This window comes from Oncorhynchus keta, chromosome 19 (assembly GCF_023373465.1).
Source record: "Oncorhynchus keta strain PuntledgeMale-10-30-2019 chromosome 19, Oket_V2, whole genome shotgun sequence".
NCBI lineage: Eukaryota > Metazoa > Chordata > Actinopteri > Salmoniformes > Salmonidae > Oncorhynchus > Oncorhynchus keta.
Window position 1 is genome coordinate 60079150 of NC_068439.1, and position 11893 is coordinate 60091042.

At 41.4% G+C, this 11893-nt stretch overlaps 1 protein-coding gene across 1 annotated transcript in view; it reads right to left on the reverse strand.

The window, feature by feature from the left end:
- The window catches only part of tnfrsf21 (tumor necrosis factor receptor superfamily, member 21), a 47720-nt gene extending 39701 nt beyond the window's left edge, over positions 1 to 8019 (reverse strand). Inside the window, exon 1 of the mRNA XM_035794111.2 lies at positions 7705 to 8019. Within this exon, the coding sequence (XP_035650004.1) occupies positions 7705 to 7767 (63 nt within the window). The 5' untranslated portion in view covers positions 7768 to 8019. The remainder of the gene's footprint in view (positions 1 to 7704) is intronic.
- Between the last annotated feature and the right edge of the window lie 3874 nt (positions 8020 to 11893).

Here is an 11893-nt window from a genome sequence, read left to right on the forward strand (position 1 = left end):
ATTCTCAATAGCAAGCACTTGAAAATCCATTCAAATTACAGGTACCACAACTTGGCTGATGTTCTAAACAGCACATTGAGGAACTTCCTTAACATGTTATCTGGTGAAAAAACAGTAGCCAATGTTCTGTTGATGTGTGATGACCTTCTGTTTGACTTTCGCTGAAGGGAATTCTTTCAGGACCAGTAAACGCTGCCATTCTGAAGTGATTATGGCCTGAATGTGTTCCATGGCAGTGAAATGCCATCCGCATCCACAACAGCCCTCCTACAATCCTTTCACTGCATGTACAGTACATCCAGTCTAGCCCTAATGCATGTTTTATGTCCTCTTAAATGTGGAGCTGGCTGGGATGTGACTCTTTTTTTTCCTAAATTCTTTGGCCAGGGTGCCAATTTGTCACAGAAATATGATGTTAGAGGCAATAACCGCTGATAGGCAGGGAGAGCAAGGGATGCTGCATCATCACTTTCTGTACATGCAGGACCCTATTAAAAGTTGGGAGGCAAATCCAGAGTGCTTTTAATGGTTTACACACTGCAGTAGACCTCACAGAGAAATGAGAATGCCCTAATTCAGGCGTTTTCAAAGTCTGGGCCTCCCTTCAGAAACAACCATTTGTTGCGCAATTGCACCTAACCATGGGCACATTCTTTTACCCAGGCGTTGCTGACGCATGGCAGATCTTACCATGCCTGGATAAGTCCTTTATGTATCAACTAACCACATCAAGGTTGCGTTTCCTTGCTCAGACGTCGCATGAATTGACCAATGGTTGCATGCCACACAATCTACTGTGCCGTTTGGCACAAGATAGCTGCTAACCACATCAAATATTATAGCAATCTGATAAGTAAAATACCTATCCAGGCGTTTTAAGATCTGGCCTGCGTCAGCAATGCCTGGGCAGAGCAACACGCCCCATGTGTTATAGCAATCTGGTGCCTGATGGCACAGTCAATGATGTGGCATGCAACCATTGGTTGCATCCTGTCGGGCTGTATCACCGCCTGGTACAGCAACTGCTCAACCCACAACCGTAAGGCTCTCCAGAGGGTAGTGAGGTCTGCACAACACATCACCGGGGGCAGACTACCTGCCCTCCAGGACACCTAGACCACCCGATGTCACAGGAAGGCCATAAAGATCATCAAGGACAACAACCACCCGAGCCACTGCCTGTTCACCCCGCTATCATCCAGAAGGCGAGGTCAATACAGGTGCATCAAAGCAGGGACCGAGAGACTGGAAAACAGCTTCTATCTCAAGGCCATCACACTGTTAAACAGCCACCACTAACATTGAGTGGCTGCTTCCAACATACTGACTCAAATCCAGCTCACTTTAATAATGGAAATTGATGTCAAAAATGTATCACTAGCCACTTTAAAGAATGCTACTTAATATAATGTTTACATACCCTACATTACACATCTCATATGTACATGTATATACTGTACTCTATATCATCTACTGCATCTTGCCATCTTTATGTAATACATGTATCACTAGCCACTTTAAACTATGCCACTTTTATGTTTACATACCCTACATTACTCATCTCATATGTATATACAGTGGGGCAAAAAAGTATTTAGTCAGCCACCAATTATGCAAGTTCTTCCACTTAAAAAGATGAGATGCCTGTAATTTTCATCATAGGTACACTTCAACTATGACAGACAAAATGAGAAAAATAAATCCAGAAAATCACATTGTAGGATTTTTTATGAATTTATTTGCAAATTATTGAGGAAAATAAGTATTTGGTCAATAACAAAAGTTTATCTCAATACTTTGTTATATACCCTTTGTTGGCAATGACAGAGGTCAAACGTTTTCTGTAAGTCTTCACAAGGTTTTCACACACTGTTGCTGGTATTTTGGCCCATTTCTCCATGCAGATCTCCTCTAAAGCAGTGATGTTTTGGGGCTGTTGCTGGGCAACACGGACTTTCAACTCCCTCCAAAGATTTTCTATGGGGTTGAAATCTGGAGACTGGCTAGGCCACTCCTTCATTGCCCGGGTGGTGTGTTTGGGATCATTGTCATGCTGAAAGACCCAGCCACGTTTCATCTTCAATGCCCTTGTTGATGGAAGGAGGTTTTCACTCAAAATCTCACGATACATGGCCCCATTCATTCTTTCCTTTACACGGATCAGTCGTCCTGGTCCCTTTGCAGAAAAACAGCCCCAAAGCATGATGTTTCCACCCCCATGCTTCACAGTAGTTATGGTGTTCTTTGGATGCAACTCAGCATTCTTCGTCCTCCAAACACGAAGAGTTGGTTTTTACCAAAAAGTTCTATTTTGGTTTCATCTGACCATATAACATTCTCCCAATCTTCTTCTGGATCATCCAAATGCTCTCTAGCAAACTTCAGACGGGCCTGGACATGTACTGGCTTAAGCAGGGGGACACGTCTGGCACCGCAGGATTTGAGTCCCTGGCGGCGTAGTGTGTTACTGATGGTAGGCTTTGTTACTTTGGTCCCAGCTCTCTGCAGGTCATTCACTAGGTCCCCCCGTGTGGTTCTGGGATTTTTGCTCACCATTCTTGTGATAATTTTGACCCCACGGGGTAAGATCTTGCTTGGAGCCCCAGATCGAGGGAGATTATCAGTGGTTTTGTATGTCTTCCATTTCCTAATAATTGCTCCCACTGTTGATTTCTTCAAACCAAGCTGCTTACCTATTGCAGATTCAGTCTTCCCAGCCTGGTGCAGGTCTACAATTTTGTTTCTGGTGTCCTTTGACAGCTCTTTGGTCTTGGCCATAGTGGAGTTTGGAGTGTGACTGTTTGAGGTTGTGGACAGGTGTATTTTATACTGATAACAAGTTCAAACAGGTGCCATTAATACAGGCAATGAGTGGAGGACAGAGGAGCCTCTTAAAGAAGAAGTTACAGGTCTGTGAGAGCCAGAAATCTTGCTTGTTTGTAGGTGCCCAAATACTTATTTTCCACCATAATTTGCAAATATATTAATTAAAAATCCTACAATGTGATTTTCCGGAATTGTTTTTCTCATTTTGTCTGTCATAGTTGAAGTTTACCTATGATGAAAATTACAGGCCTCTCATTTTTTTAAGTGGGAGAACTTGCACAATTGGTGTCTGTCTAAATGATTTTTTGCCCCACTGTATATACATATGAGATGAATAATGTAGGGTATGTAAACATAAAAGTGGCATAGTTTAAAGTGGCTAGTGATACATGTATTACATAAAGATGGCAAGATGCAGTAGATGATATAGAGTACAGTATATACATGTACATATGAGATGTGTAATGTAGGGTATGTAAACATTATATTAAGTAGCATTCTTTAAAGTGGCTAGTGATACATTTTTTACATAAATTTCCATTATTAAAGTGAGCTGGAGTTGAGTCAGTATGTTGGAATCAGCCACTCAATGTTAGTGATGGCTGTTTAACAGTCTGATGGCCTTGAGATAGAAGCTGTTTTTCAGTCTCTCGGTCCCTGCTTTGATGCACCTGTACTGACCTCGCCTTCTGGATGATAGCGGGGTGAACAGGCAGTGGCTCGGGTGGTTGTTGTCCTTGATGATCTTTATGGCCTTCCTGTGACATCGGGTGGTCTAGGTGTCCTGGAGGGCAGGTAGTTTGACCCCAGTGATGCGTTGTGCAGACCTCACTACCCTCTGGAGAGCCTTACGGTTGTGGGTTGAGCAGCTGCTGTACCAGGCGGTGATACAGCCCGACAGGATGCAACCAATGGTTGCATGCCACATCATTGACTGTGCCATCAGGCACCAGATTGCTATAACACATGGGGCGTGTTACTCTGCCCAGGCATTGCTGACGCAGGCCAGATCTTAAAACGCCTGGATAGGTATTTTACTTATCAGATAGCTGCTAACCACATCAAATATTGTCTGTTATAGTTGAAGTGTACCTATGATGAAAATTACAGGCCTCTCTCATCTTTTTAAGTTGGAGAACTTGCACAATTGGTGGCTGTCTAAATACTTTTTCCCCCACTGTACTGTACTCAATACCATCTACTGCATCTTGCCTATGCCATTCTGTACCATCACTCATTCATATATCTTTATGTACATATTCTTTATCCCTTTACACTTGTGTGTATAAGGTAGTAGTTGTGGAATTGTTAGGTTGGATTACTCGTTGGTTATTACTGCATTGTCGGAACTAGAAGCACAAGCATTTCGCTACACTCGCATTAAAATCTGCTAATCATGTGTATGTGACAAATAAAATTTGATTTGATTTGATGCATGCAACGTCTGTGCTGGGGTACGCAACCACCTCTACAAACCCTGGTCTTAATTGCATTTTTAAAACAATGCCATGCATATTTGAAGTCAGGCACTGGAGGAGACAGTCATCAAATTCTGCTGATGACTGGACAAATTTCCCTCTACAGACCAGGGGCCCTAAGGAGTCTGTCCACTTCCCAGGACTCATTACTAATCAGTAACAGTGGTCCCAGGACTACATTTTTTGTAGAATCTTCTGAGTTTCATTCGGTTATGTAAAATCATCATGTGAAAATCGACCCCTTGAGAAGGAAAGCACATTTGAAGATTAGGGGTAATTAAGGGCAACATCATTACTCAAACCATCTAATCTTTAGCCAACACACTCTCCCTGTTGATGATGATCATGAGGAACAAAATGTTCCAGCTCCAGCCACATCACATATTTACCCAATAAAAAGCAAGTGTGCAACTGGTAACATTCAACATGTGACACAATGAAGGTACATTGGTTTGGTGGCCTGAACAGCGGTGTGTGTGTGTGTGTGTGTGTGTGTGTGTGTGTGTGTGTGTGTGTGTGTGTGTGTGTGTGTGTGTGTGTGTGTGTGTGTGTGTGTGTGTGTGTGTGTGTGTGTGTGTGTGTGTGTGTGCAAGAGAGAGAGAGAGGGAGAGCGTGCGAGGTAAGCAAGTGAATGTCCCTCCCTTCTAGCTCAGATAAGAGAGCAGGCTCGCATCTCCTGTTTGAAAAAACGCACTGCTGGCATCCTGTCAGGAGACTGCTGCTGTCGGAGAGAGACTGCCCATCAACACCACACCTCACCGCCTGTGAGTGGCCATGAATCACTGATAACTACCTCTATCACTCTGAATCTAACTCAAGCCTCTTCAGCATTTCATACCTGCCATGCAGGATACAAAGAGAAGGGGGATACATACTGTAGTATAATCTTGTTTGTAGATATCTATTCAATCGTATCCTCTAAATCTAATCCATTTGATACATGATGGATGTGTATAGGCTACACAGCTGTTGATATGACATTATTAATACTGAAGGGAAAAGCTAAAACCATAGCATCACTAGTTCTATGACTCATATGTTTCGAGCTGAACTCCAGGAGTTTAGTGATAGTGATATCAGGATGCTACCTCCCTGGCTGGAGGACAGAGGGGAGAGAGGAGAGGAAAGGATGGGCCAGCCCGTTTATGCCGTGTCACTGCAGTGCTGCTGCTGGTTGCAGGGCTGGTTCCTGGAGACAGCCAGACTCAGCAAATTCTGCACTGCCTGCCTGAACACTCTGTAATTCAACCTCCAACAACAACACGCCTGCCCCAAGATGCACACAACACCTTTGTACAGGGCCTCTTTGCACATCATGCACCCAACAGTAACACAAAGAAAATGCTTAGGCGTTTGGGCAATGGTTTTCAATCAGCATGGTTCAGTGACATATTGAACCAGAACCATCTATCGGTTTCAACAATTTCTCATCCTTACTGTGAGAGGATGATGTGATCCATCTTTACATTTTCTGCATGAGACATCTGTGACAAGATGGCACACCCAGATCCCTAAGTATACTGTCAGTTATGTGCCTAAGGTCTAGGAGTCGAGTGCACATGATGACAACCCCTGTGTGTGTGTGTGTGTGTGTGTGTGTGTGTGTGTGTGTGTGTGTGTGTGTGTGTGTGTGTGTGTGTGTGTGTGTGTGTGTGTGTGTGTGTGTGTGTGTGTGTGTGTGTGTGTGTGTGTGTGTGTGTGTATATATGCCTGTCCACGTGTTAGGTAACACCTCAAAATTTTGCCGACTGCATAGGCAAGCATATCTCTGAGCACACACAAAGGGAAAGTGAAAGCATTCATCAGAAATCTTTCACTGAGAAACGGGAAATGGACAGACACACTGCCATTTGGCAGGTGTATTTATTTGATTTGATTTTACATTTCCTGACATTATCTTAAAATAACTGCATATACAGTACATACATGTGCCGCAACATGCTGCATTCCAGTGTTGTTGTCAGAGCCTCTAGTATCATCCACAACATCTAGCTCACAGCCGAACTGTGCTGTTGTACATGGAAGATATGGATGTTTGCCACAACAGTGCAAAAGTAACTATGTGTATATCTTGAACATCATTGATATTTCCATAAGCCATTACAATAACAGATAACACACAACCAAACCAGCACCTGTTGCAACATCATCATGCAACTAAACTTAGAGGAAAAGTGAGTCTGTTAGGATGCAGTCATGCCTCATTTATCACTGACAAAAGCCAGTGGAGCCTCCTCCTTCATGGGCCAGTGAAGAATATTCTTCCTAATGTCACAATGTACTGCCAACAACGCATCACAAACAACCAGTGGACTTCGCCTGAGAGAAGATGCACAGAGGGGCCCAAACACAGAACTGACTGACATGCATTGTAATATTTGAATGGAAAATATAATTTTGTTAAAATATCTGTTCCATGGTGATGCTAGGAGATAAGGACACCCCATTTACTGCTTAAATGTTAATCATAGATTGTAGTGGATGATGGACTACATTATCTGTAAAGAAGGTTAGATACCACCCTACTATCAGGATTTGTCCAGATAATTCAAATAAAAAAAAATAAAAAAAATTGATAACTAAACATGCATAGATTTCTATTTGATATGTTCTCTCTGGCTGATATGTTGGTATAGTGCTCATATAAACATTGCCCTGCACTGTAAGTTCTGAGTCCATTCCGAAATGTCAATAAGGCCAAAATACATGGATCTATGTATAAATGAAAACATTACTTAAATATACATGTTAAATTGGATGGAGGCAGGGTGGGTCAACATCCACGACAGTATTTCAAATGTAGTCAATGTTTTCCCTATGTTTTTCTCCAGCATGGAGAAACAAAGCTTGAAGTCTTTGTATGTGAACCTGAAGTCTTTGTATGGGATGTTTTCAGTACATATATGATCTCCTAGGGGTAGAGTCCCATGATAGCTGTTTGAATACAGGGCTTCTTAAGATGATATTATATATCATAAATATTTTACAGTAAATTAGTGTACGATGAATTCATGCTAGCTAATAACAAGAAATGATTCCCATTTACAAGTAACCTGCAATATGATGAATATTTGTGCCATTCTCATTGGGCAAACAATAGAGTCATATTTGTGCTATTGTTCTCCATCCTTCCATTCTGTTCTGACAATAGATGTATGTATATATATATATATATATATATATATATATAGCCTATTATATAAGATTACCTGTACAATACATGAATTATGGAATAATCAAAGTTAACAATATATTAACTTGACTAATTGCAAATACCGGCAAGTTTAAATCGGGACAAACGCAAAAATAGGCGATGTCTCTTTAAATCGAGAACCTGCCGGGGAGTAACGTTACTCCTATAATAAGAATAAATTAATAGACAAAGGTGCCTTGTACTTACCGCCACAGACATACAGAGCACTGACATTTTCCAGTTCTGAGCAAATGTTTGGCTACTTCTCATCGCACAGGGTGGTACATCATTCCTGCATGAGCAGGACACATATTCTAGAAACACTACTGGCTATGAAACAATACCAACAATCTACTGCTGGTGTTCCTTCAACCGGCAGTTTTTTATAGTCTGTGTGGCGAGGGTGGACTAGCTTCAGATAATATGAGATGAGAGATTGGTTTTGAAAGAATTGTATAATTCCCATAGCGATAATGGATAAGAAACTGAAATTCTGCCTCCTTTGGTCCAGGTTCCTGTGCGGTCTATGCAGCAAAGCCAGGGCGATGACTGAATAGGGCGGGTACTGGCGACAGACGTCACCAACGAAACTCGGTACTGGCGCTCCGCTCGCCCAAACCAAACGCAGTTGACTCGGTTTCCAGGAAGAAATTGCATTTACAGTGGGAGACAAATGGAAATACAGTATGTCGGCTTTATATGTCTGGTGTCCTTTACTTTCAAATACACCAGCATGAAAAATAACTCTGAGGCTCAAACTGAGGTTACATTTCATGTTGAATTCATGTTGAAGCTATGTAGATTATAGGATACTACAATAGACAAATCTTGACTGATCTAACGTTAGCACAATGACTGGATGTCAATGGTAACAGCTGTTAAAGTATAGTTAGCAAGTCATAGTTAGCAAGTCATTGTGCTAACGATAGTTAGCAATTGAGCTAACACTAGTTAGAAACTTCAAACTGCAGGAAGAGACAAAAAATGGTATCCACAAGTTCATCTGACTGGGGAAGTAAATAAAGGGTAGATTGCCAAAATCCCGAGGTATACCTTTAAATATGTCCAGTGGGCTTTAAAGGCCCAGTGCAGTCAAAAACGTGATATTTTCTGTGTTTTATATATATTTCCACACTGTGAGGTTGGAATAATGCTGTGAATTTGTGAAAATTATGATAATACCCTTTTAGTGTAAGAGCTGTTTGAAAAGACCGCCTGAAATTTCAGCCTGTTTTGATGGGATGGAGTTGTGGCCTGCCTGATGACATCACCAGGCGGAAAATTAGTTAATAGACCAATAAGAAAGAGTTCCAAACCTCTCTGCCAATAACAACTAGTTTTCAGTTTTCCCCTCCCTACACAGACCACTCTGTTGCTTGAGAAATTGCTCTTTGCTAATATGTTATTTATTTATTTATTTTTTACCATTTTAATTGAAAACACAGTAAGGTGCTTAATTGTTACCCATAAATTATGTGAAATTGAGATAAAAAGAGCTACATTGGACCTTTAACTCTGCCACCCCAAAAACTCTGCAAATCACATACAATTTCCCTATGTTTTACTCCTCGCTCACAATGTCAATTAATGGAGCACAGGGATGGGATGTCGAGCACATTGTCGAGCACAGGGATGGGATGTTACCCTATTTTAGCATGCTGTTCTGTGATTTTTACAAAGCTAACAGATCCACTACCGAATGGTAGCCTTCACCCATACTTTCTGTTTTGTGATAGGGGATTTGCATATATTTTTGCATATCACACAAACAGTGGGATTGGGTTCATATTGGCACAGTCATGCGGACTCTGCACATTTTAAGAATGGGAATTCTCTGTTTAATCCCCAAACCATTATTACCATGAGACTACTACACAGCTGAATGAGCTGTTCAATTCATGTGTGTCAGTGGAAAAGCAATGGTCCAGCATCAGTGATGCAGGATATTGTGCTTTGCCTTCAGACAGTGACTCCAAATAGAGCCAGCGGATCGAGGAGCACAACACTATATCTGACGTGCACGTGGAGGGGGAGGCAAAGGGATGAAATGGGAAAAAGCCCTCACATGCCACTATGTAAGTGGGATAGTGACTCAGCAGATGGATTGAAAAGGCAGATATAGTGCCAGAGACTGTCTGGGGATTCGCCTGCCTGGCCAACATTCCTGTGCAATCAAGCTGTGACGTGACATTCAACATGGATTTCCTTCCCTTCGCCTTATGGGCATCTCTGTTGCCCTCAGATTAAATTTCACTAGATTGCTTTAAATATAACCAGGTATAGGAAGGTGAGAAGTGTCTCCAAGTTCTGCGCTCAAATCAAATGTTTTAATCAAGTATAAAATAATGTTATGGGGACTGCTGGGTGCTCAGTATCTGTGGAAATGTGACCAAGAAGTAGGGCAAATATCTAGTGAAAAATGCTAGTTGGCAGGTTTTAACAGAGTCCGCTTAATTCACTCATCTGGTACATGTGGGATAAAAATATGTTTGACATTCACTGGGGATTTAGGCTACACCAGAAGGGCATGGGATGTGGTTGAATCAACTGGTTGAATCAACGTTGATTCCACATAATTTCAATGAAATGACATGGAATGTAGAATCGACTTTGAATTGACGTCTGTGCCCAGTGGGTACCTTATATTAATAATATATTGCAGTCCGAGACTTTTAAATATATTGTTTTTATATTTGTTACTAATGTTTTAGAATTAAATGAACGTGCGGCCTTGATGTTTTGGGAGAGAATCCATGCCAATTTTAGGAATTGAAATGATAGGCTGATCTTCATCAACCTTCTTGATATTGATAACATAATATATTCAAGTATTTGACCATTTGTCCACTAGCTACAAAACAATTAGACATTTTGAAATGCCTTATAGATATCTAATATAAATTGCCTACTAATCTTAGAGGCAGTTCTATTCAGCATAGGTCTACTCCGCTGTTTGTGTCTCTTTCTGAGACTGTTTCACAAGCCAACTGCTGCAATAGGAACGTTAAGTTGGACCTCTGCTGGTCATCTTGGTCTGTTACAACCTGACGAGTGGATGTGTCTTGACTGTCTTCTGAAGTTTAAAAAAAAACTTTATTTAGCCTACTGTAACTGCTCTATCATCTATAATCAAGCTCTGTGTATTCTTTGTTTATTTAAGTAGTCTATTGTTGGCTATTGTATTATCTTGTGTGATATGTTTCTAAAATAAATTGAGTATAGGCCTTTATGAATTTGTGATAAATAGGCCTACTAAAGGCAAGGGGGGCAAGGGGCAAGGTCTAAAATTAGTGTGACATTTGCCTCACTTGGCACCAAACTCCACACTCTAAACGCCGCATTCACGTGCTAAATGGACCTAGGAAACTCTGCAATATCTGACTTTCTAACTGGTTGTAGTTTCACAGTTCTGATTTGGAAATTTAGATTATTGTTTGTTATTTTGTAAGTATACCTCTATGTCAAGGTTTGGCAACATCCAATAGTCTATACATTTTTTAAATGTAGTTTTATTCACCTTCTCAGTTTTGCACCTGAATCCTGCTTGACTCCTGATACTTTGCACCCCCCTGACAAGACAGTAGGGTCGACTATTTTACAATTAGCTTAAATACACCGAACAATAATATAAACACAACATGTAACAATTTTAAAGATTTTACTAGGTTACAGTTCAAATAAAGAAATCAGTCATTTGAAATAAATGCATTAATTCCACTAGCCTCTGCAAAAAAACAAGAATCTATGGATTTCACATGACTAGGAATACAGATATGCATTTGTTGGTCACAGATACCTTACAAAAATAAGGTAGGGGTGTGGATCAGAAAACCCGTCAGTATCTGGTGTGACCACCATTTTTCTCATGCAGTGTAACACATCTCCTTTGCATAGAGTTGATCAGGCTGTTGATTGGGGCCTGTGGAATGTTGTCCCACTCCTCTTCAATGACTGTGCGAAGTTGCTGGATATTGACGGGAATTGGAACATGCTGTCATACACGTCGATCTAGAGCATCCCAAACATGTTCAATGGGTGACATGAGTATGCAGGCCATGGAAGAACCGGGACATTTTCAGCTTCTGGGAATTGTGTACAGATCCTTATGACATGGGGCCCTGCATTATCATGCTGAAACATGAGGTCATGACGGCGGATGAATGGCAAGTCAATGGGCCTCAGGATCTCATCATGGTATCTGCATTCAAATTGCCATCGATAAAATGCAATTTTGCTCATTGTCAGTAGCTTATGCCTGCCTGCCCATACCATAGCCCCACTACCACCATGGGGCACTCTGTTCACAACATTGACATCAGAAAACCACTCGCTGACACAACGCCATGCACACTGTCTGCCAACTTCCCGGTACAGTTGAAACCAGGATTCATCCATG